The sequence below is a fragment of the Arthrobotrys flagrans genome (genome assembly GCF_004000055.1).
Source record: "Arthrobotrys flagrans strain CBS H-5679 chromosome Unknown unitig_0, whole genome shotgun sequence".
NCBI classification, from domain to species: Eukaryota; Fungi; Ascomycota; class Orbiliomycetes; order Orbiliales; family Orbiliaceae; genus Arthrobotrys; species Arthrobotrys flagrans.
In genome coordinates this window covers 695,213-720,738 of record NW_027137550.1, presented here as the reverse complement: position 1 = coordinate 720,738, position 25,526 = coordinate 695,213, and the positions used below count along the sequence as shown (strand labels likewise).

General features: G+C 47.0%; 6 protein-coding genes across 6 annotated transcripts; 3 read left to right on the top strand and 3 right to left on the bottom strand.

Annotated features, from left to right (window-relative positions):
* Nucleotides 1-5,773: 5,773 nt before the first annotated feature.
* On the top strand, nt 5,774-7,809 carry DFL_003321 (uncharacterized protein; the record flags this gene model as incomplete). Its single annotated transcript, XM_067632243.1, has 6 exons — nt 5,774-5,913; nt 6,005-6,248; nt 6,308-6,486; nt 6,543-7,248; nt 7,304-7,576; nt 7,633-7,809. 6 exons carry the CDS (start codon nt 5,774-5,776, stop codon nt 7,807-7,809), a joined length of 1,719 nt encoding a protein of 572 aa, XP_067490530.1.
* Nucleotides 7,810-11,481: 3,672 nt separating this feature from the next.
* DFL_003320 (uncharacterized protein) lies at nt 11,482-13,692 on the top strand (the record flags this gene model as incomplete). The annotated part of the gene is made up of 7 exons (XM_067632242.1): nt 11,482-11,552; nt 11,787-11,791; nt 11,852-11,864; nt 11,927-11,948; nt 12,007-12,597; nt 12,675-13,301; nt 13,357-13,692. 7 exons carry the CDS (start codon nt 11,482-11,484, stop codon nt 13,690-13,692), a joined length of 1,665 nt encoding a protein of 554 aa, XP_067490529.1.
* Nucleotides 13,693-14,186: 494 nt separating this feature from the next.
* On the bottom strand, nt 14,187-16,266 carry DFL_003319 (uncharacterized protein; the record flags this gene model as incomplete). The annotated part of the gene is made up of 7 exons (XM_067632240.1): nt 14,187-14,272; nt 14,356-15,442; nt 15,512-15,554; nt 15,614-15,673; nt 15,757-15,881; nt 15,994-16,085; nt 16,209-16,266. The coding sequence occupies 7 exons, from the start codon at nt 16,264-16,266 to the stop codon at nt 14,187-14,189; spliced, it is 1,551 nt and encodes a 516-aa protein (XP_067490528.1).
* A 510-nt stretch (nt 16,267-16,776) lies between these two features.
* On the bottom strand, nt 16,777-18,617 carry DFL_003318 (uncharacterized protein; the record flags this gene model as incomplete). Its single annotated transcript, XM_067632239.1, has 9 exons — nt 16,777-16,814; nt 16,925-17,245; nt 17,289-17,385; nt 17,454-17,670; nt 17,727-18,113; nt 18,177-18,350; nt 18,413-18,426; nt 18,483-18,509; nt 18,576-18,617. The coding sequence occupies 9 exons, from the start codon at nt 18,615-18,617 to the stop codon at nt 16,777-16,779; spliced, it is 1,317 nt and encodes a 438-aa protein (XP_067490527.1).
* Nucleotides 18,618-19,125: 508 nt separating this feature from the next.
* Nucleotides 19,126-20,136, top strand: DFL_003317 (uncharacterized protein; the record flags this gene model as incomplete). The annotated part of the gene is made up of 4 exons (XM_067632238.1): nt 19,126-19,204; nt 19,275-19,315; nt 19,467-19,862; nt 19,921-20,136. 4 exons carry the CDS (start codon nt 19,126-19,128, stop codon nt 20,134-20,136), a joined length of 732 nt encoding a protein of 243 aa, XP_067490526.1.
* A 153-nt stretch (nt 20,137-20,289) lies between these two features.
* On the bottom strand, nt 20,290-25,012 carry DFL_003316 (uncharacterized protein; the record flags this gene model as incomplete). The annotated part of the gene is made up of 5 exons (XM_067632237.1): nt 20,290-20,364; nt 20,440-21,278; nt 21,334-23,527; nt 23,582-24,735; nt 24,799-25,012. 5 exons carry the CDS (start codon nt 25,010-25,012, stop codon nt 20,290-20,292), a joined length of 4,476 nt encoding a protein of 1,491 aa, XP_067490525.1.
* Between the last annotated feature and the right edge of the window lie 514 nt (nt 25,013-25,526).

Here is a 25,526-nt window from a genome sequence, read left to right as displayed (position 1 = left end):
AGTCTTGATCGAACTTATCTGTTAGGGTTGAGGCAACGGGTAAGAACTTTTTCGGGGCCAGATCTAGAGTCTTCGTCACAGGTAAAGTTCGATTTGGGATTTAACTCGATAAGCTATCTTTTTTACGTCCCGGGTTATGACGTTAAGAATTCTCCCGGGGGTAGTAGACGGGTTCTTAGGCATCGATAGCGGTGAGGTCGGAGAACCGAAAACTTTTATATTAATTAACTTCTATAGTTAGCTATCTAACTAAACACAGCGCCGCATTATATAGTCTAAGACCGAAACCATGAGTCTACGGCAGAGTTTATAGTAAAATGCACCCACCGTCGACATGTAATTATATAATATAAAAAACACACAGTTCCGGCAGTCATCCCGCATCCACCAACTTCCCACTGCTCACGAACTGCCAATACTCGTATCTAACCCACCCATCACCACCATCGTTAAAGGCCCCCTCCCCGCTCCTACCGCCCACCACTCCCCTCAACTCTTCTAACCCAGAATAGTCACTTTGAAAAGGACTTATCATCTCCACCCCCTCCTTCCCCCGAATCTCCTCCGGCAAATTGTTAAACCCCCACCCTGCCATTGGAGCCAAAATCTCCCCGGCCCCACCATTTATGCTCGATATCCCCTCAAAAAACGGTTTCCTCCTATATACCAACCGTCTAAATTTAACATCATTCAGCGTGATCAATGAGTTTGTTAAGAAAGTAAAAATATTCCTCCAAGTTAGGTCTGGAAGTGGATCGTTAATCATGCCAAGCGGAAGCTCTTCCGCTCGTAGTCTAAACCTATAAGAACTCGTACTCGCGATCGGAGGAACCGATTTCATAATCCTCCCGGCGGCGTCGGTTGTGTTGATATTATATGTCGGGAATATAATCATAGTATCCAATCCCAGGCATTCCAAGTTAAAACAATCTGCCACGAGGGTCTCGAATTTTTTATATATCGGCGATCTATTTTCCCGGAGATTTATGTTCGATAGGTGAAGAGACGATAGTTTTTCACAGGTGAACAGCGAATTGAGGGGGCGGGTGTTGCCGAAGCTATAGGAGTTGAGGTTATGGAGATGCGAGAAGAACCCGGTGAGGGTGGAGATGATTCGGGTGATGTCGTGTTGATATTTATTCTGAAAGATTTGACGCTAGGAGGACAATAATTAGTTGTCGGTTCCCACGTCTACTCGTACATCGTGGCCCTACGCGGGATGGAGGTAATGTGCATACTTTGGAAACGCCACGGCTTGGTTACGATCGGGCTGCCAGCATCTCGGCAACCCTTCTACAGCATAATCCTCGAACATTGATATAAACCCTTTCGTAACAACCGGTATTGAGATTTCAATCTCGGAAACTCCAGTCTCGGCAATAATCTTCCAAAGTACCCCTCCAAACATAGAGCACCAAGCTTCCATCCTTGGTGCTCCCCAGAATAGCCCTATGGCTATGTGTATATTGTGCAAGTTCGGAAGTTTCTCGATCAGATCGGATGATGAGTTCGTGTATCCCTCTAATTGACGTTTATATCTTTGCAACCGGAGGTTGTATTTCACCCACGGCCGGGTGGGGCTTTCATAGAATGTTTTTGGATCGGTCTCAAGGTAACGGTACATCTGGGCGTTGCCGCGTGTGGTACTTTGTTTGGGGCGAGTAGTAGTAGTATCTAGGGTGCTTCGGGGATCACGAGTCCAAGGTAGTCTGGTCTCTTCTGGGAATACAGCTGGTTGTGATTGAGGAAAGTTGAAAATTTTTATATACACATTTTGACTATATAAAAACCGATGCATCCTGATAACCCGGGGCAATATCTAAACCTACAATCTTCGGGTATTGGAAGGGATGACTCGCTCGGCAAAAACAGCGTTTTTACCAGAGGCAGTATAATAGGTAAATCGGTCAAACCTTTCATTTGTGAGACCGATTGGGTGCGTCCGTAGTTTATGCTCAAGCCCTCGAAGAGAACTTCCGTCGTGGTATGATATGCTGCTTTAGTGGCCAGACGGAGACTTCGGGGGGTTGCACGATCCGATTTTAGAAGTTTGGCGATTTCTAAAAATATCTCCGGAGGCAGAGATGGAAGGGACATTGTTCTGAGAGGATTTATAGACGCGTCTTTTTTGATCTTTATGGAGGAGGGGTTGGTTTTGAGGTTTGATGTTTGGCTTCGATTGAGGAGCTTTGTTGGTCATTGGAATGCGGGTTTGGAGAGTAAATTTTCGAAAGAGAGGAGAAGGGGGTGGGTAGCCTTCCTGTGTTGAGGGGGGTCAAATAGAACCTGTGTTGACTTTGTTGTCTTTCATGACACCGGGTTGAATACGGATTAGTGCTACGATATGTTTGAGCAGGATTGACGTTGGCCATTGCATGGGGAGAGGGGAGTACACGTGCTAACAAAGGACGTTCGAAAGATGCAACAAAGTGCCGCGTTGTGTAACCATAACCATGGCGTTGGTACGTCGTTATGCATATATGCCATTGGTCATCTGTAGACACATGTCGACATTACTAGAGCAGAGTATTCCAGCAATTCAATCTAGTTCTGCGGCACGATATTGCGCATGCCGCTTGACAAACTATCGAATTCAGGCCTGGAGGTCGAGTTGGACACCGGACGCCCGGGCATGTACCCAAATAATTGATCTTGTACATCGAAACAGCTGCAGCTGTAGACTCCGCAAACCTCGAAAACCTCTTGCGCATGGGGTGTACCGCTCACAATCGATATCCAAAGCACAACCCCACAGTTTGAAATTCTATGGAGAAAACATAGGCGCCTGATAATGTATTTTTTTTGTTGAAATCTGCAACAAGTCGAGTCTGGGTACGGGATCACCTAAATCCAAGAATTCACAAACCTATGAAGTTTAACGGTTATATCTTGAAATGCAGGGCCGAGAGAGCGGAAATGTACCATTTGCTGCGATTACGAATCAATGTTATTTTACAATAGTATATCTCTCATCTATACGATAATATCGATTCTGTATATAGTGTAAGATCGCATCTTTTAAAGAAAATTTTTTTGTTGTTTTGTAAAGTTCTGTGATTATAACCGAGACTTTACATCTGAATTTGTGGGTTCGTGTTGTAGATTATATACGCAGCATTCTCCCGATCTCCACTTTCAGGTTTTGGAGAGAGGTGGCAGTTCATTTTTAATGAGTTCGTGTGTAGGTTATTGTAATTTCGGCAGCTTCGAGGCCTCCATTGTGTTGTTGCCACGCGGAGTTCGCCACGTAGGTCAAGCATTGGCCCAGACTTCGCGCTTCATCTTGTGTATGTACGGACGAGAATTTAACGATGCAATGTGTGCTGGCTAACGTTAACCGGTTTCGCGCCGGATACCAAGAAGATAAGATACAACGGCGGGGAGGTGTCCAATTACCTCGTGGCTAATGTTCGTGGCGCATTTTATGAAGTTGGTTCGAAGATCTCCTCTTCTCGGATGGAATTCCGAGATACAACAGGTAACAGTTTACATAACATGCAACATGGGTTTTAAACGTTTAATCTCGTTGATCACAGGCCCACGAGGGGCCGGGGCGGATGACGAGAACGCTAGCGATTGACAGGAGCTCGAGTTGCAACATCCTGCCACTCAGGCTAAGAAGGGTTCTCGGTCTCAGCATCCACCGAAATGCGAAATACACCTTAACGACCGTACATCTGTGCAATACGTATCCGGTTATAGGTTTCCTGCACGGCTTCAAGACAAAAAATAAGTCAAGTGAAATTAACCTCCGCGATATATAATTTCCAACGCAGAACATCTCGGTGGCGCACCAGCCTCATAAGAATTTAAAAACTTTCATTTGACGTGACAAGCGCCACAGACCACCTAAAATGTCAATCTGCATGAAATCGACGGTGATCTCACGCTCGGCCCCTGACAGAAAACCCGCCCGTCCACGCTGATGATCTCTCTTTCGTTTGGGAGAATGCGGGAGTCAAAGTTCGATCTTGTTCCTGGGACAGAAAATAAAAAATAAAAAAATAAAAAATCCAACGGATTTCGTCTGTGCGAGGCTATGCTGTATGGGGCAAGATAGCCAAAGCTCGCAGGTTCCTTTCATTTCGGTAAGCCCATAGCATCATAACATTCGAAGCTAAAAACCAGGCCGGGCCTTTGCGGTTTTGCAAGGCAATCCCGCGCGCGTTTCTAAACGATTAAAAATTTGTTCGATGACCTAAAAATATGAGCTGTTTGTAGCCAAAATCAAAAATATGAGACTAATAAGATGAGATGGAAAAGTTGGGAAACAAGAAAACTGTCGTTGTGTGTCGTTGTTATTTGTTAATCTCTCTGAAGCGCACAGCATGAAAGATAATAAATTGCACCGCTAGGCGGGACAATTCGAAACCTACAATCAATTTCTGCGAATCCACGGTTCTGTCAAATCAAAAAAAGTTCATCCGTCATCAAGGCACAATCGGTAAAAGGGGAAAAAAAAAAAGGGAGACGGCAAGATATCCGGCAGGGATTTCCCTGAGAACCTGAAAAACTGGCTGGTCTGGCGCGGCGGTCTCTGGGTAATAATATTCCTCAGGAACAAATAGTAATAATCCCGGGCGATGGAGCCTCGAGTCCCACCCACTCCCCAAGAAATCAAAATACACAGCACACTCGCGGTTTAGTGAGTAAGTCAGGCTGCTGCGAGATTATTTTTGTATTTCTTCTTCCTCTTTGCTAGAATTCTCCAATCGAAAGGGGTTATCGCCTTTTTGCAATTGGATTTGGGGCGTCCATCCTTCACCTTCACGTCAACACCGGATGCTCATTCTGGCCATGGGCTTTGTGGAAGGCCCTTGAACTTTGAGACGGCGAAATCGATAGCTGGATTCCTCTCCCCAAATCTTGAGAAGGAAGGAGCCCTGATACCGGAACGGGATCTGAGGAGCAGAAGCGACCAGGAACAGGTTGAGAGGAGAGCTAGCGAGTGCAGCAGCATTCTTACAGCCAGTGAAGAGAGTGAGAGTGAGAGTGCAGTGGGAGAGGCTGAGTGTTGCATTCGATTCGGGTTCCCCCCCATCATCTCCCTCCGTCCCACCATTCATCCATCCATCCATACTATCCTTCTTCTCCTTCTCTTTCTTTAACCATCAAACGTGTTCGTATTCTTTTTTTGGAGAGTGCGAAGGGAGTTTACGGGAAAAGAAGAAGCAGCAGAGAAGAGGAAGAGAATAACAACTTACTTGGACCGGACTCGAATCGAAGGGCGGTTAGAAGGCTTCCTGCTGGCGACGGATTGATCACCAGAGCCACCAGCTCGCATGTCTCAACACGCTACTAATTCCCATCGACAACGTCAACCATCCTTTTCCAGTTCTCCAACCACTCCGTAGCCTTCTTTTACCCTATCGACAAGGCTGCCTCGATTTTAGCTCAATAATATAATCGACATACCCTTGATCTCCCATCGGACCGACTCTTCTTTCCAAATACTAGCAAGCCGTTCTTTTTGAAATTTTTTTGGTGTTTTTTTAATGCTTCTTTCGCTGGTATTTTGACGACACCTTTTCGCCATCCACACGCCAACCTCCTCGTTTGGCTGCTTACGATCGTTTAACTTGCCGACGCTTGTTCTTTGTCCGACTAGCCGCTTTCGTCTTCAGTTTCGTACCAGTACAATCGCTATTTTAAGACTTTGCTACGGACTCCAGGCTACTTCTTAAACCCTTTTTTGATACCGATTACTCGTCTTTTTTTTTTTTTTTTTTGTTGTGAATTTTTGTTGTCTATTCGAGCCGAAGTTTTGGATAGTATGCCCACGGCTCTTCGGCTGGCCGTTGTGGCCATTTTCAGTGCAGCATCAACATCTGCAGCATGCATCTCGCTTTCCGGATCTCGCCTCTGCCCGGCATTCAATGGCTCGTCTGTGTCTACCGATAGTGCGGGGAATTTGTAAGTTGGAAAAAATGTTATAATATGCATGCATAAGGGGTGCATGTAGATGTCGGTACACGGAAACCGCGGTACTGACATATGGAAATAGCCCATTCCTGGCCTTCGTCTCCAACACCCAGGATTTCGATACGAAATTTGCTACATACATAACCGACCAATATGTGCAAACCAAATACCAAGACCTCCTCGGCTGCACCGGACTTAATTTGTCGGATACATCAAACTTGTATGCACGATTCACAACTAGCATTCTTTGCAATCGTATGGTGCAGGAAGCTCAGGGATCGTGTCAATCGGAAAATGCCCCGTCTGTGCTTTGTGCTGACAGCTGTGTAAGTTTAATATGGAGGGGGGGGAATGAAACCGAAGACTGGAGCTAAGACTTCGATAGGCACAATTCGCTACCAGCGAACAGATTATTGCGTCCGATCCTATGACCTGTAATTCGACACGGTCCGACAAGACTGATCAAATTCGCTCCGACTTTACGATCTGTGCGCTGCCTGCCGATTCTCTTAGTGGGAACTGCATACCGGCTGTCGAAAACGAGAACGTCAACTGCGGCTACCGGTACGTCTAAAAAATATTAATGTATGAATAGTTATACCTTTGCTAATGTTGAGTAGTAACAACCTTCCCGGACTATGCTCGTATTGTGGCACGAGCTCCCCTAATGCGACGGATACTTGCTGCTACAGTGTTGACCTTAGTGAGTGCGAGGGTGTCCGACTGCCTCCGACAACTTCGCTGCCTCCTCTGTTCACTGCGACTGTTACTGCTACCCCGACAGGTGGCGCCGGATCTGGCAGCGACGACAAACTATCAGGTGGTGCTATTGCCGGAATTGCGGTTGGTGCCATTGCAGCTATCGCCTTGATTGCATTGCTCGCCCTCTGTTTGGTCCGAAGGAGGAGGAAGAAGAACGGCAAGGACGAAGGATCGATCTTTAACCAACAATCACCCCGTCGACGAACATTGGAACAAGGCCAGATGGTGTACCAACCGGGCGGTCGAACCGAGGGATATGAGGCCCTGCCTAGCACCAGAATTGCTAGGATGTCTGCGCTGGAGAATAACAATCCCTCGAGTGAGACCGGTGCTACACCTTCGACCCGGGGAGCACGTAGTGGACGTGGCCGGTATGATTCATCGTCGCCCGCTCCATATGGAGAGAAGGCGTTGATGCCACCACCTAGAGGCTCTAGAACTGTCTCCGTGTCCAGCGGGTCGATGCTTGATACCATGAACTCGCCGTTGTCAGATGCTCGGGGAGGTATTTCCTCGCCGATGTATAACGGTAGTTCACAGTCGGAGCAGCTACCAGCATTTAAGGTACACATTCTATACTCATCAATCATCGTATGACATTCTAACGATTTGCGTCTAGGATTATTATTCAGCCGATAACATTAAACCGGGCGACGATGTGGCAACCCTTTGGGCATATGCTCCGCGTGCCAAGGACGAGTTTGAATTGGAGAGAGGTGATATGCTTCGGGTACTGGGTATCTGGGATGACGGTTGGGCCACTGGTGTCCGAATTAATGGCCGAGCAGAGGATTATGTGCAGAGGAGATCGCAGCGGGACAGTGGCCTTTCTGCTCAGACAGACCCGGAGCTTAACGACCCTACAATAGGCGCAGACGTCAAAGCTTTCCCGGTGAGTACGCATCTGCAGAACAGATTTTATGAAAATTTTGCTAATATAGGTGTTAGCTTGTATGTGTATGCTTGCCACAACATTGGCAATTGACAATCGAACGAGAAAGCGAAGAAGAATTCGGCGGGCTTGAAGGAGAACACCGGAGCTCGGACGAAGTGAACGAGAAGGCCAGTTCTTCCGCATCAAGAAGGCACCTTGGTTCCGATCCCACTTCGGATGCCAAACGGTAATTCTCTGTTCACCAAAAAGGAGCCCGTTTTAGTTTGCTATTAACTCCCCATTCCACCATACATTGCTTGCAAGAAAGCCGCACCAGAAAAACAAAAAGAAGATTCTGATAGATTACGGCTGCGCGCGCGGCGGTTAATAAATAACTAATCGATAATGTATATACATACGCTTGTTGCCACAAAAAAGGGAAGGGAAAGCTTGGCCACACGAGATTGGCTGTCGTTTTTGCTTGCTGATTGATATCCCTTTGCGATTTCCCCTTCCCTACCTCTCCTTCGTTTCCTTTACTCTTCTCTCTTCGATAGAAAGAGCTAGCGGTTTTTTTCTCACGGAATTTTTTGGTTTAACGGATTCATGATGACTATTAACTCTTGGAATTGTTGCTGTCGACCTTTTTTCTTCCTCCTCTTTTCCTATTCCTCGGTCGGTTGATGTCGTCTTTTTTTTTTTGGTTTGTTTTGAGCCTTTTGAAAGCACTATTATACCAACTTATACCTTTCCTTCGCGGTTTTTATTCTTTTTCATTTTTTAACTTCTGATGCCTAAGGGGAGATTGTGGTTTCTCTTGATGACTGTTGGGCATTCTGTGTATTAGTAACTATATTTTCTTGCTTTTTTTCAGATCGGATTCGTTCTTGGGGTGGAAGTCGTCTAGGTTTATCCTCTTATCCTCTCTCTTGTATTTATGGATGCCAATGACTTAGCCTTGCAAGCTTACCTTAAATATCTACCGATACAAAACTGACCCATTCTCGGTTCGGAACTGTCTTTCGCTAGCCTGATAATTGGTACAGCTTGAACACAACTAGAACGAACTGCGATATCATGTCCTATCTTCCAACCACCCCTCCGTAACAAGCATCTACATCGAATACAGCCCATACCTCTGGGAAAACCTCTGCGTCGCCTTCTGGAAAGAAGCATCAGCCATGGGATTTATTTGAGGTCAGAAGATCTCCCGGGTTTTATGGAATCCAAAGCAAAATTCAAATCGAGTCAACTCGATTCCGGCGGCTTAAGGTAGTATTGACGTAAATCTCACCAACCAAGGGATGATATGATGATTGGCTATTCGATTTGTGGGTTGGTTGCAGCTTCGATTAACGATGTACACGTGCTAAGGATGGAGGCCAATCCCCCACAACGCCCATTTACATACGGTAAAAACAATACATGCAATCTTGTTTTTCGCAAATAGTACAATCTAGAATGAAACCAAAACCGGCCCTTGTCGTTCAGAGCGGGAGGTTAACCCTTGGTGGCGATATTGATTCTTGGTTGAAATTTAGCCGATTGGGATGCTTTTTATATCAGCTTTTGAGCTTTTGATGGGAATGTATATTGATAATACTAGTAGGCTTTGATGAGGATGGATCTTTGGAGATATCTAGATGCGAGCTCGAGAATTTGAGCTGGGGATTCGATGCTGATGATAGTCCAGTCTAACGGGGAAATTCGATTGCATAATATACCCATTGAGCATCTCGTATTCCTATCGAGCATGGAAACACATGGCCCATAACTAAGATCATGCTTTCTCGTTTTGGAAAAATATGATGTCTGAAGTTACCGGGAGGTGGTGATCGGAGCCACGCAGCGGCCATGTTCTGGAAACGTTTATTACGTTATCCGGCGCAGCGTTTAATGGCACAACTCGATCGCCTCTGCGATATATTGACAGCTCGATCGCCTCCGCTAGTACCGAGATTGCAATATATCGACGACTTGGATGTAATCGTACGGCTGCTTTGACATATGCGCGTGTACGCAGCTAATACGCCGGTATTGCTAAGGTTGTCAGCTTCCTCGATCTTACCTTTGCTTAAAAGGTGAGACAAACGCCGCGCTGAGTATCTTTCCTTAAACCTTCCATCGCCCGATCAAAACCACAAGTTAAACCTTGTGCCATAAACCTAAGCCTCATGTCGGATTTTGGACTGTTCCTGTTGTATTTTAATGAAGCCGAACTTGTGTTGTCTGGTATAGCGACAAGACTTGTCTGAGACCGAATAGAGCCAAACCTTCCACTCTATAGGATAATGACTCTAGCTCTCTAGCTCTAACTCCAGATCTAGTTCAAGAAAGATCCAAGTTCGGTTTAGGCCAAAGATCAAGATGTAAAATATCCAATGAGCGAACACCATGCGATATGTAGAGCAAACAAGTCGGGAAAGGTCTATATATGACTTCCGAGAGGACGTTGGCATGAACAGCAGATTCCTTAGCTCAGTCGGCTAGAGCGCGGTGCTAATATTAATACAGATGTTACGTCAAGGTCGCGAGTTTACCCTCGTAGGAACCAGTTCATATTTTTTGGGATTTTTTTTCTATGTGGAAAATTTTTTCTACCTTCCGTTCTCTGCTGCTATGATGACTGATGGTCCTGATGCTAGGGAGATACGATGGATGTGTGATGACAAGACGGTAAAGGGAGAGATTGCGTCTGATAAATGAGACTCTTTCCTGCCGTACTAGAGATATATCCCACTACTGCCTTTTGCAAGTATTTTTGGGAACCATTTCGTAGGCCTGCCGTACTCTCCTATGTGCCTGCGTTGTTTTTTGCCCATTCGAGCCTCGAATCTTCTACCACATCCAATAGCAATGGTCGAGGTTTCCTTTATTTGTGAATAGATATATATCTCGACAGAGTATCGATGACCTCTATCTTGCTAGCGATCAGTAGCAAGAATGAATGTCCCTCGCTCAAGGCTGAGGCCGGTAGCTTATATATGAGATCTCGATCCGGGGTGTAGACTATGCATATGCACATGTTGAGGCGCTCCTGTTGAAATTCTGATTCGAATATTTGATACCAAAGTATCGATCATCTTAGGCCGCGCGGACACGCTTCTTCAAGCCTGAGTTGAGGGTTAGATGCTTATTTATGTACATGTTCTTGGTTTTGCGACTGTTAATTCTTTTAAATGTGTCCACTGGCTGTATAATCCATGCACATCCCTCCTTCCTCCTATAATCGCCCCCATGCTACGTCACTACCCTCGAACCCCCTTAGGAAGAAGCAAGAAAAAGACAAGCCCACCGTGGTAATCACCAGCAGGTGGATGTTAAATTTAGCAAAAAGAAAGATCCTATGGTTCCTACGAGGGTGACTCGCGACCTTGGCGTAAAATCTGTATGAATATTAGCACCACGCTCTAACCGACTGAGCTAAGGAACCCTTGGGATGGGTGAAGCGGAGGGAAAGAGAAAATGGTATTCCGTGGTGATTTTTGTGGAGTTTTGGCGTCGACGGTCATGGATAGCCAGGTGCTCAAGTGGCCTGGGGTTTGGAGTGATTTCGTGGTAATACTTGCCTGAGTATCTAGGTAAGTACTTGCTTAAATATTCACCAGTGTAATTTCGTATTCCCATTGTATTTTGATATGAAGTCATGAGAGGGTTTGGTTGAATGCTGGTGTTACATTGTTGCATAAAATCTTGCCAAGACCAATTGCGGACGAGTTTGAAGTTGATTCTGCATGCATAGCAGAGCTTCGGTCTTCGAAGCTGGGGTCGTCGGATATCAAATCTTGCCTGTGGGCTCTATAAAGTATTTACATCGATCGTGCTCTGTAACCCTACTATCGAAACTGGTACCTCGATATGCTTAAATATCTTTGGCTGATATATTTACTCGGGGACTAATATTGTATACAACCAGGGATATCATGCCAGATGCTGCAGGGCTCATCGCAGCGGTCTGGCGGACCAATGCTTCCGCCCATGTGCATCATAACTAGTACCCGAACTCGAGCTGTGGTCATGAAGTGGGCTCCGGTTCGGCAAAACACCAAAGAGGCCAACCGTTTTCGCGCGAATTCGCTACCCAACCCGAATTGAAACAGATGAATTAAACCTGCGCGAAGGCAAATACTTTCCTCGAATTATATATAGCTGGTCCTATAACCCCGAAGTATTTTACCCTTCTTCGATTGCTTCTACGGTCGATATATACATATCGTGAGTCAATTAGTAGCAGTGAGTAACAGTCGATGTCCTTTAAATAGCTTCACCCCGCTAAAACCCCCTCCGTCGCAGAACTACCAAGCCAGTCATTATACTACAATCCACCTGAAAATCAACCGCAATGGTCTCCGCGCAATCATATCTCAGCACTCGAGGAGGTTCCTCCGGCGTAAGCCCCCATACCAACCCTTTTGAATACCTTCAATTATACTAACGGGAGGCCATAGTTCTCCTTCGAAGACACGGTCCTCAAAGGCCTCGCCAGCGACGGCGGTCTCTTCATCCCAGAAGCCATCCCCACCCTCCCCGCCGACTGGCAAACAACCTGGTCCACCAAATCCTTCCAAGAAATCGCCTTCTCCCTCTTCTCCCTCTACATTTCCCCCGCCGAAATCCCCGCGGAAGATCTAAAACTCCTAATTTCAAAATCCTATTCCACCTTCCGAGCCCCCGAGATAACTCCCCTCACCGCTCTTCGTAAATCGGATAATCTACATCTGTTGGAGCTATTCCACGGCCCTACCTTTGCGTTTAAAGATGTTGCGCTGCAGTTCGTGGGGAATCTGTTTGAGTATTTTTTGTCGAGACGGAATGAGGGGAAGAGTGTGGAGGAACAGGAGACTTTGACGGTTATCGGGGCTACGAGTGGGGATACTGGTAGCGCTGCTATTTATGGCTTGAGGGGAAAGGAGAATATTTCGGTGTTTATCTTGCATCCCAAGGGGAAGATTTCACCGATACAGGAGGCGCAGATGACTAGTGTTTTGGATAAGAATGTGCACAATCTGGCCGTGGTGGGAACATTTGATAATTGTCAGGCAAGTCTCCTCCATTGCCCCCATACCCCTGTATCTACAGCCTGCGGACCGAAGGCTGATGGAATCCTTATGTATAGGACATCGTCAAAGAACTATTCGCCGACGCCGCCTTCAACGCCCTCCACAAACTCGGCGCCGTGAACTCCATAAACTGGGCCCGCATCCTCGCCCAAATAGTCTACTACTTTCACTCGTACTTCGCCCTCCAAAAGGCCTACCCGGGTCAAAACCTAACCCCACGTTTCGTCGTCCCGACCGGAAACTTCGGAGACGTCCTCGCGGGTTACTTTGCAAAACGAATGGGTCTCCCCATCGAAAGATTAGTCGTAGCGACAAACGAAAACGATATTTTGGATCGATTCTGGAAGTCCGGGACGTATGAGATCCATGCTGTTTCCGGGAAGGATGCGGAGGGTGGGATCCCAGCCGATGGGGCTAAGGCTCATGGGTTTGGAGTTAAGGAGACGTTGAGCCCTGCTATGGATATTCTGGTTTCGAGTAATTTTGAAAGGTTATTGTGGTATTTGGCGTTCGAGAGGGAGACCACGGCGGACCAGGAGTTGAGCGAGAGACAGAAGAAGGCGAGCGAGAAGGTGAAGGAGATGATGGTTGCGTTGAAGACTCAGAGGGGCTTTAGCGTCACACCGGGTATGTTGGAGGAAGCTAAAGCCGACTTTGGAAGCGAGAGGGTTAGCGATGAGCAGGTGAGTTTATATATCAACTTCACGAATCGGAAAGATCGGCTAATTCGAAAACCAGACCGTCGAAACAATCCGTGAAATTTACACGGCTTCGGACTCGAAGTACGTCCTCGACCCCCATTCTTCGGTCGGCGTCACGGCTGCACTCCGACAGATCGCATCCAACGGAACGGAAGTCCACCAAGTCTGCCTATCCACTGCCCACCCCGCGAAATTCAGCCATGCCGTCGATCTAGCGTTAAACGGAATCGAAGGATACAATTTCGACGACGTGCTTCCGGATCAATTCAAGGGATTGGCGGTAGCCGAGAAGAGAGTGGAAGATGTGGCAAAGGCGGATAAGGAGTTGGTGAAGGAGGTCATTGAGAGATTGTTGGAGGGGGAGAAGGTTTAATCGGATATTTGGGGGGTTAGAGGATGTTCATGCATATGAATTCATGTCGGATTGAAGAATCTCGATATCTAAGTGTACTAGCTGTATATAGACTCATCTAGAATCATTTTCACACGATCTCAAGAACAGGGTTTATATCATAGCGCGATGTAATCGATCGATTGGGTATTAATGGTAAGGGTAGCGAAGAAAAAAGGTAACAGCATTATACATGCCTACATCAAAAAAAAGCGTTACAAGTTATGCCGTCTACCTACCGTCGTCGTCGCCTTCGTCATATTATCGTATGTACATACCGCCTCTCCCCTCCCTCAAAAATTAAACATATCCTTCTTCATACCTGCCAAGAAAAAAAAACATCTCCTCTAAGAATATGAAAGGCTTTCGGTATGTACCTTATCCGTTCGTTCGTATGTATGGTAAACGCCTGCCAGCAAGCCCTAACAAAAGAAAACTCTCACCTACGCAAGTACTTTAAGTTTAGTACCTGGTATTTATTTATCGGCGCCCGGTTGACCGGCACCGAGCCCCACCAATTCGAACAAAATGGGAGTACCCTCGACAGACCACCATGCGATTCCTATATATAACAAACCCCATTCCTCGTCAGTGGTTCCGTAAAACAAAAGCCGGGGGATGGATAGCGTCGGAGTATATAATTACCGCTATAAACTAACAACTTTGTCACAACTTCCACATCATACCTAACCCTAGGCTTCTCGATCTGACTCAACATCTCCCTCTCCTGCTTCTCATAAGCCTCTTCGGAAGCCTTCTCTTCCGCTTCCTTTTCTTTCAACTTCTGCTGCTGTTGCTGAATAAACCCCCCTAACGAATTGTTATTCCCATTATTCCCATTCTCCTGTCCCAACGGCGACCTAGCCGGCGATCTGGACCCCGGACTCATCCCCTCCTGTCCCAAACTCTCCCTCCTCTTCCTCTCCCTAAAAGCCAACGTCTCATACGCATCCGCTGCACTCTGAGGTCCGACACTATCCGACCTCCCGCGCCTAATCATCCTCGGCAGCTGTCCAATCGGCGGAATCGTCTCATCCGGCAAATGCGACGGAACGCTTTTATACTCCCTCGCATCGATAAAATGTCTTCTCGGCAGAACCAATCCAATCCTGCCGATAAACCGGAACAACGGCGGTAAATACCTTAACAACACTGATTTTGCCACTTCCCTCCATACGAAGATTATTGCTACCCCCATTACGAATCTTAAGAATGTTGATACGGGACCGACGGATTGGTAGGAATATGGTACTGTTGCCGGGACGGGAGTGTTCCACCCAAACGAAGTTTTTGAATAATGCCACTGTCCGACTTCAATCCCAATAACGACCCCCGCAAACGCAACTCCATCGTCAAAACAAGGACACGGGTCCGCCGGTTCCGGATGAATCCTCACAAACACAAGAATAGCCAACGTCATCGTCAACGGTGCGATCCAAGTTCCATACCACACCCATTGATTCGTAACAGGTCCGTAAGCCCACTCTGCGAGCGCAAGTATAACACCGAGGATCGAGCCGACGACCACATCGAGGAATCCGTGCATGCCGCAGTAGACCCGACCGAATACGATGGAGGTAGCGTAGAGGGCGGCAAGGATTATGTAGATTATACGTTGGTCGTCGGGGATTGAAGGGTTGTCGCGAAGGATGAGGAGGGAGTAGAGAGCGACGGAGACGGCGTTGGTGCTGTGGGTTGACGGGAAGCCGTATTCGAGGGCCGCGGAACCGGACTATTTAGCACCCATTCGTTAGCCATCTGCATGGTGTCGGAATGGGTTTGTCGGGAATAGAATTCGTACCATGGTAATCCGATGTAACGGCGGGGACAGCGGGCGAGGTAGGCTAGATTCCCAACTTGTTAGCCACCTCCAACATAACATCGAGGTGAAGAATAACAATACCAGAAGAAATCCTTCATAAACCCGCTAAAGAACACCCCAGAAGCCAAAACATGAACCAATCTATCCCCCGCCACCATTGATCAGCCATCTTGAGCCGCCCCACTCCCATAAACCCCCTCCAAAGGACTGGATAGATCACACACCCTCTCCCAAACTCAGTATACCCCAACCAAAAGCATATCGGTAAAAATATCATGAAAAAGGTGTGCGTCCCCAGATTCGCCGTAATCGCAAAATAAGTATCGAGAGGATCGGTGCGTAATGATTCCTATAACCCAAATTTCCGTTAAACCCGGATCCCCATCTTCAGCGTGGGTAGGATATTATATCGATTTATAAAAGCCGGATGGGTACGTAAGACGTAAGAGTATATAATATACCTGTATAGCAGCCAGATAAGGGGTCTCCCATCTTATCAACGGAAGCAATTTCTGTCGCAACGAGTATCTCCATTTTGGAAGTCTTATTTTATCTATTATTTGTTGGAGTATGGAATAGGTTCATTAGCGGGCTTGATGACAGATTGATGTGATATAATTGGAGAACGAATTCATAATTAACAGGGTAAGGAGGGGGGGGAAGGGACCGAGTTTACAGTGATCATGAGGCCTAAGGCCAGCGTCCGGGTCTCCGGCGGATAAAGGCGGGGCCATAATGCGACTTCTGCGATGACGCTTTTGTAGAGGAGGACGAGGAGATCGAAGGTGGGAGAGGTTGAGGATTATGTCAGAAAACTTGAGGTTTGCGCAAAAAGGATAGGCAATGGAGGGTGTGAGAAAGGTGCAGGATAACGGTTAGTTTCGTGGGAGTCTTGGCTTTTGAGCTGGATTTAAAAAGCCTCGGGTTATTTTGGCTGTTGCAGTTGCATTTTCGCTTGTTAATTCGACGACCTTGACAGACTAACACTTGAGCTTGAACGGATTGAGAGCCCCCCATGCAATTCTACCACCCTTTTTGGTAATGCTAATGGTAACTAATTTTTTCCGAAGAGCTTGGGGTCCCGTAGGTTCTGGATATCATGTGGTCGCAGTGCCTAGGGACCGGAACGACCAGAACTGGGGTATCGAATCTAGTTTATATTGAATGTATCTCTCCATCTATCTAGAAATAAGAAAGAAAACAAAGAAAAAAGCACAATGCCTCCTTCCCATTCTAATACTTGATCACAAGAACTCAATAGAACCAGGCGGCTTCTGAGAGACTAAAACCCCATCGCACGCAGAATTAGCATCGACATCCCCCACTCGGCAAAATCGGGAAAGCGCAAGCTAGCTGCCTCGCAATCAAAACTGGACGAAGAAAAACACTTACCATCATAAAGAACCCTGCAAACCCCATCCACCTCATTCACAATCCGATTGCTGACATGCTTCAAAAACTTGCTATCAAAATCATACCAATCCGCAGTCATGAAGTCAGTAGTCGTAACAGCTCTTAGAGCGATAATCTGATCGTATTTTCTTTGATCACCCATGACACCGACGGCACGGATGGGTAGAAGAGCTGCGAATGCCCGGGAGATTTCTCCGTAGATATCCGCTTTTTTGATTTCTTCGATGAAGATGTGGTCGGCTCGTCGGGCAATGTCGACTTGTTCCCTGGTGACCTCTCCGAGGATAGGTATGGCGATTCCTGTCGGGGAAGTGCTGACGCCAAAAAAGGTCGTCTGTAATACCCATGAGACTACCGAGATTTCGAACCTCATCCTTGAATAGCTCACGGAGGGGTTCGATGAGCTTCAACTTCATATTCTCGAGTAGACCACCGACGTTCTGTTTAAAACAACCCAATCAGTTCCAATACGTACCAATCTCCCAGATCCCGAATATGTAATACGTACGTGATGTGTCTTAATAGCCTGACTTGGTCCCTTAAAGCTGATACTCTCAATAACATCAGAATACAAAGCACCCTGCAAGAGGTAATCAATATCCTTTCCATGTCCCGCAGTCAACTTCTTAGCCTCCCGCTGGAAAACATGAATAAAAGTATTTCCAATAATCTTCCTCTTCTTCTCCGGATCCTCCACACCAGCCAACTTTTCCAAAAACTCGTCGCTGGCATCGACAACAGTCAAATTGATGCCAAGGTGCTTATTCAAAGTTTCCAAGACCTGCTCGCACTCATGACACCGTTGTCGACAAGGATAGCATGGAATCGGTTTCCAATAGCTTCATGCATAAGTTTCGCAGCAACAGTGGAGTCGACACCGCCTGAAACGGCACCAATGACATGACTATCAGGACCAACGATCGTTTGGATTCTCTTAATCTCCTTCGAGATGAATTCCTCCATAGTCCAGTTTTGTTGGCATTTGGCGATCTTAACGGCGAAGTTCTCGAGAATCTTGCTGCCGAATGGGGTGTGTGTGACTTCTGGGTGGAATTGGATTCCGTAAAGTGGGATTTCTTCGTGCGAGAGACCGGCCCGTGGGGCTGCTGGCGATGGTGATGAAGCCGGGAGGGGCAGCAGAGAGCTTGTCGCCGTGGGACATCCAGACCTGTAATTTCGTACTCGTTAGGGAGGACCATTCTTACAAAAAAGGGAATTATTTAGAACTAACATTTGTATCGTCCTCAACGCTATCGAATAAGGCATCAACGTGAGGTGCCTTATCGGTGTGTCTCTCAATACGAAGCGTCGAATTTCCATACTCCCTCTTCTCACCCGCAGCAACGTTCTTACCCCTCTGCCAGGCAATTTCTTGCAAACCATAACAGATACCGAGGATTGGGACCTAATAGCCAACCATTAATACCCACACCACTCACTTCAAATCCAAAATTTTTAGGAACATACACCAAGATCGAACACTGCAGGGTCGGCATGTGGAGCTCCCTCAGCATAGACGGAGTATGGAAGGGCATACAAATACGGTATCGAAAAGCTCCGAAACCTAAGCAAATAATATCTTTAGCTTGCATATTCAAAATATCATGGATAAGGAGTATATAAAACTTACAGCTTCGGGACCAGACCCGACTGTGATCTTTTCAGTTACCATATTGATTCCTTTCCTGTCTTGTGAATAGCTTCGACTGATCCCTCACAATGGAAGTGAAGAGAGAGAAAAAAAAGATAAAATTAGATTCGACTGAACAAATAACCCGAAGAGCTTCTCAAGGAACTTTTGGATAAATACCTAATAGAATAATAATAACTTGCGACCCTCAAAACTCAAGCTGGATGGAGGGGTGGACCCAAGAGAGAAGAGAAGAGGGAAAAAGATTTTGGGTTAAAGTTTCGGAGCAGCAGCCTGAGCTAGAACCATAGCTAGGACCAACCAACCAGACTAAAGTCAACCACCCATTTCGACTAGTGCGAGCGCCGCAACTTCACTTCACCACAACCACCATCACCAACAAGCCTGGCATCACACGATCCAATCAAACTCGATAGAACCTTCCTTGGAATCATCGCGGTCAATTGATTTCTAGAAGTGTCGTCGTAACTATCTTTCGAGGGGACGGTCGGTTCTCGCATATACCAACTACTATACATACACCGACAAGATGCGTCTTTCAGCAGAACTACTGGCGGATTCACCGTCATACCTCAATCCTTTAAAAGAAAGAGAACTAGACCTCAGAGGTACCTACCTATCTCCACTTTCTCCCAGAGGCCTCCAGCTGCATATCTAACATACCATCCTCTCCTCCAGGTCATAAAATCCCTATCATCGAAAACCTCGGTGTCGCAAAGGTACCACTACCGTCCCACCCACCCACACATCCATCGCGTCCTTCCACAATACCATCCCCTCTATAACCCGTATGAAAAATAAAAATAAAATAAAATCACACCAGCTAAACACGAGTTTCACCACTCCCTTCTCCATTCGCTGATTTACTAGGATCAAGACGCCATAGACTTCACCGACAATGACATCCAACAACTCGGAAACTTCCCTCTCTCCCCGCGTCTCAAAACCCTCCTACTCGCTAGAAACCGCATATCCAGCATCCAAGCTACCCTCGCTTCTTCGGTTCCGAACCTTTACTGCATAGCTTTGCAAAATAATAACCTCTCGGAGTTGGTGGATTTGGTCCCTTTGGGGAAATTGAAACAGTTGGTCCATCTGGTGTTGCTGGAGAATCCGGTTGTTAGGAAGGAGAATTATAGACTATGGGTCGTGTGGGCGTGTCCTACGGTTAGATATTTGGATTATGAGAGAGTAAAGGCTGCTGAGAGGAAAGAAGCAGAGAAGCTGTTTGGAACGGAGGAGGAACCGTCGCCAGCCGCTGCGAAGGTATGCTATAAAATACCCACTTCATCGAGGGGAAGGCAGAACTAACAAAAAATCACAGATACTCGGCGTAAAATCACGTCACTTCGACGTCTCATCCGGCGACTCCCGCCCCGAAAAGAACTTCAAAACAACATACACACAAAGCGAAAGGCTTCGCATACAAGACATGATCAGGAACGCGAAATCACTCGAGGAAGTTGCGCGATTGGAGAAGCAGTTACGCGACGGAACTCTCGTCTTGGCGTCTGCAGACGATGTAGAAATGAAAGGTTGAAAAGGAGTATATTTTGTGGGACAGTTACCGTGAGAATCTTAAATGATTCCTATTATTCTATCTATCCTTCCCATATTTTTCAGTGGAGGGCTTCTTCCTTAAACGCCAGCGGGTATCATATGTACAATATGCATGAGCATCATCTATCAAAAACTACTGGTGAACAAGCACAACTCCGGATCGGTCTGTGGAAATGACCATCCCGTACGGCAACTCCAAAATTGCAACCTAGAATAAGAACACCGGGTTAGAAACCATTAAGCCATATCCCCAACTAAAGATTTGAGAGGAAGAAAAACTCACATCCAAAATCGAATCCAAATGCGACCTCAACATCAACTGTTGCTGCAAAGAAATAACTGTCGATCTGGACGGTCGACTCGGCCCCTTGTGCTTCTTCGAATCCTTCGGATCCTTCACAACCGCCGGCTTCTCAGTTGTAATAGCCAAATTCGGCACCGGCTGCGTAAACACATAACTCGGCTTCCCTTCCTCAGCATCCAACCCACTAAACACCGCCGAAGCCTCCACCTTGCCCAAATCCCAAAATCTTAGCTTCCTATCCGCGCCAGAGGTGATCAAGAACCCTGCACCACTCTTAGTTTCATCGTGATGTGCATCCAGTCCTACTGCAATGCCTCTGACCCCGCGGTCGACGCTAATAACCCCACTGGGTTCCAATATTTGGCTCGCAAATCGCGATAACACAGCTTCAGGTGTCTCCTCATCCACCCTCCAGGGTTCATAAGTTTTATCAGAGTCAAGTTCGCCATTGGCACGGTAGACCTCCCGACATTGGCATTTATCCACATCCCACACCGTAATCTCGCCTTGCCCACTACCGCCAGCCACGCATATCCACTTTCCTCGCCCCCTCGAAGGATGAACGAGTAATCTGTGGATCGGTGTAGCACCAGGGAGACCCCAAGAACGCAAACGTAGTCGGAACCTAAGATCGTACAGATCTAGGATACCATGCGAGGTACCCACAAGCATCCATGTGTGTTTACGGTCGATATGGAAGCAAGTCGGGGTGCCATGGTGTACTGGATTGTGTAGACTGTACTCCTCACTCATCGTACGAAGATTCAACGCCACAACTCGTGCCTTATTCGTCGCAATCATTAAAATAGAAGTCGTATCTATGCCTCAATCAGTAAGATATCCACCAAGTAAGAATTCGTACTCACTACTCACCAGCCCTGAAATGCTCAATCCAAGTCGCCACCTCCCCACTCTCAAACATATACTCCCTCAACAACGTAAACTTCGGCGCCTTCTTACTACCACCATATTCAACCCTAACGATATTCAAACTCCCATTCGACGCCGCACTAATAAACGTATACGTATTCTCTACGAAGCAAAGGCATTGAACTTTCGCCCCATTGCTATGTGTATACGTCCCTCTAGCCTTCGTCGCTACGTTCTTCTCCAATCGCTTCGCATCCCATACTTTAACCGTCCCGTCATCAGAAGCTGTAAGAAAGAATGTATGATCGGGTGCAACAACGACCCGATTCACGGCTCCGGTATGTTCGTTTAATTGTGCGACTAGACCACCATCCGGTTTCCATATCCCCGCTGCAGACCTCCCAGTATTTCTTTTAATCGGTTGTCTCCTAGTCGCCGGCACAATCATGGGTCCAAACTCTGCAATGTCGGAAGGATAATTATCCTGGAACATATTGTCTAGCAACCCAAGAACATCCGGATCTCCGCCGGAGTATGAATGTGTCGGTCCGGAAGTATCGAGACCAAGGGGTGCAGGGAACTGTAGTTGTCGCTCGCTATACGGCGAATGAATAGACTGGAAACTTCCTACCGCATTCTGGGCTTCGACTCCAACCGAGGCAGCCGCCTTTGCTGTCTTAAAAGGCGGTAAAATTCCATCTTTGGAAACCGCACGGTGCGACGAACCTCCAGATTGAATCGACAACCGTTCATCGAGACTTGACGGCGCTTTTCGTAGACTTCTAGAAGTCGGGACTCTCTCAAGCGCGTTATCAACCCCCAGCCTCGTAGGATGTCTATCAATCTGCGGCGTCCTCGGTGTAACCGCCCCAGACGACATTTGCGATAAAATCCCATTCCTCCTCACATCCCCAACAAGCTGTTGCCTAAACCCATGCCTATCACCATTCAGTTCCTCAAAGAAGATTGTCTGGGGCGTAATATCCAACGACGACAATGGTACCACATTATTCAGCATCGATGTCATAATCTCCGTGCCAGGCTTGGCTCTTCTCTGCGCCGTCCGGTAGACATAATCTCTCAGGAAGAGTAGTAGCTTCTCTTCCTCCTCCACCATCCCGAAATTCCGTAGCTTCTGCAGCCATCCTCTATCCTCCTCACTCCTAGCCCCGGATTGTACCTCCGCCAACACCATCTGCCACTCCTGCGGATTAGACAGCAGTGCGGAATCCCTGAACGCACCGGCCCTTGAGTTCGTATTCTTCGCCCAAAAGCCCGTTTTATTTGTTCCACCGGCCCAATTCACAGCCGTATCATAGACCGCCCGCTGGATCGGTCGTTTGAGACTATTGACCAGCGCCACATCCGATACATCGCTAATAGCCCCCCTCAAAAACGGCGCAAGCATCGGCTCAACAATCGTCAAAACCTCAGCTTTAGTAAGCCACTTCGAACTCGTCGCCAAAAAAGACACAGCAGCCTCGCGTATCCAAGGGTTAGGATGAACCAAGAATCTAGATACTGTAGTCATAAGTTCCCACGTCTTGCTCTTCTGGAATAACCCCAGTTCCGCCATACGCCGAAGCGACTTGATGACCTTTGCGATCACAAATTCCTCTGGGTCGGTGAGAGCTTGCATCATAAGCGGCAATATAAATTCCTCCAAATTTGCGGACCCGACGAATGTAGCCATACCCACGATAGTCTCGAAGAAAGCGCATTTTAGCCGCCAGTCCTTGTCGTTTAGGTATGTATTCAAATGACTTAAAAGCACATCGTTCGCTTTACTTCGTCCAAAGAATACGCAAAGCCGTGAGACACAAGGTAGGAACGCCCTTCGAACAGATGAGTCGCCATCGGTGAGGAGTAGTGTCGATTGTTGTTCAAAATACGATATCAAGTCGTTTTTCGACATATCGTAAGACGAGGAGTGCATCCCATCTATCTTTACGCTAAGTTCAGCCTGTGGATCAGCACTAGGCAATGATCCGTCTGCGCGTAATGCTTGTGCCATGTCAAGGAACCGTGAAGCAGATTCCGCAAGCGATGCCATACACGATCCTAGAGTAGCCCGTGCAAGTGAACCGTGCAGTTTGATTCCCATGAAATCATTCCCAGTGATACCGGCCAGATTCGGAAGAATATAATCAGGAAAGACAGATACGTTCACTGGTGATACCACCCTAACTTGCTCCATCTAGAACGCTCCTGGTTAGTGCTGTAACTCTTGCACATGACATTTTAAACATACCAACTGTGTAATTGCCTTCACAGCAGCAACTTGTACCGGCTCCGCCGCATCTTTCAGCAAGCTAATCAAATAAGGCAAACATCTATCAACCTTCGACTCATCCGTCACCCTCTCCGCAAACGCCAGTATCAAATCACAAGCTCTCAACCTCGCCCTCGCTCTAGCCGTATTCCTTAGCGATGAAGTAATCAAAGTCAAGAACATCAATGTTCCGTCGTCCGCCTCAATATTCAATCTCTGGACTTGAGCCTGGTAATTCGGAATATCCAGCGTCACCGGAAACATTTCTCCATGGAGTTCCGAGTTCGGCACCGGGTTTTCGGCAGAGTGCCCTAGGAAGAAGGATATCTTGTCGAAGTCCTGGTATATCCTATCGATTCTTTTATCGCATTCCCCGAGGTTGATATAATCCGACGACATCGGACTCCTCCCAGATGTCGGATCATTGACAGTATTCATATACTGATGTAAGAAACTATAAAAATAATCCGGAAAGGCTTTCTGTCGCCACTGCCTCAAGTACCCATCGGCACCTAGCCGCTGCGTCGGATCGACATTGATCATATGCGTAACTAGCGACCGTATCTCCGGGTCCTCAATTTTAATCAGATGCGTAAATGCCGGGTTATACTGCCCCTGCTTATATTTAAACAACGTCGACAAATTAAACAGCGTCGTCCCCTCTAAAAACAACTCCGCAATAACACAACCCAGACTAAAGATATCCATCGCATCTGTAATCTTATCCTGCACGATCTTTGGCGGACTATGAAACCTCTCCGGTGCAACATAACATGTTCTCCTACCCGAAGAATCGAAGAAATAGGAAAAATCCGCCGGATTATCTTCCGGTACATATGTCGGCTTGAAATGTGCAAAGTCCGAGAGGTAGGCCCAGTTTGAAGTTGTAATTAGGATATTTTCGGCTTTGATATCGCCGTGGTGAAGACCCTTGGCATGACAATCTCGTAGACCGCAAAGGAGTTGGTAGGTTATCCATCGTTTTTCGATGTCTTCGAGGAACGGACGGGTACTTATGCGATCGTAGAGACTGCTATAAAGGTGCTGACGGATGAGGTATGCCGCACGATCGGTTTCATAGACTCGAGAATATGTCAGAGCGTTCGGAATATCGGCGACGATGTCTCGTTCCACTAAAAATCATCTAATGTTAGGACGAAGGAAGCAAATGGCGGGGTGATGCGGGGCAGGTATACTTTGGATCTCCCGTCGGTAGTCATCAAGCGGTAGAGGTTCTAGGGGCTTTGCAAAGATCTTGACAACTAGTTGGCCGTCTTTGTGTCGTACTCGTATCGATTTCATGAATCGTGAGGTGCCCATCGATCGTTCGTATGTGACATCGTGGAGCTCGCTGGTATCGACGCTGAATGCGCCGGCCGAGGGCGCAGAGGTAGAATAGCCTTGACCCATATTTTATGATATTTGGGATTTAAATACTAAGAATATGAGGTATCGGGTGTATTCAATATCGAATATCGGGGACTTTGGGTATCTTGGATCTACAACTGAGAGAGCTAGCTTGGAAAGCTCCAGTGGTGTACTGTATCATATATGTAATGGTGCGCACTTAGTGGACGTCGAAAGGAAAATCAGCATTCGGTACTAGGCCATTTCTCATTATAACGAAAGCATGCCGTAGGGGTATCAGATGTTCGAACAATCCGTATCAAGGTAGGGTGGTTGAGAGGTTTATGGAATCGCCTGAGCCGGAGCTATCCATCATGAAGGCTAGGGCACATGACGCGTGTTGGGCTGCGACTACGCCAAGCCTATTCAGCTTAGTCATATAAATCACATGACTAAATTGGAGCCCAAGAGGCCTGCTTAACCAACACTTCAGAGGCTGGAAGCTCAAAAAGCACCAGATTCACTGAGATATATCTCGACACTGAGTCTACTGCTCAAGATGAAACTTAGATCACCA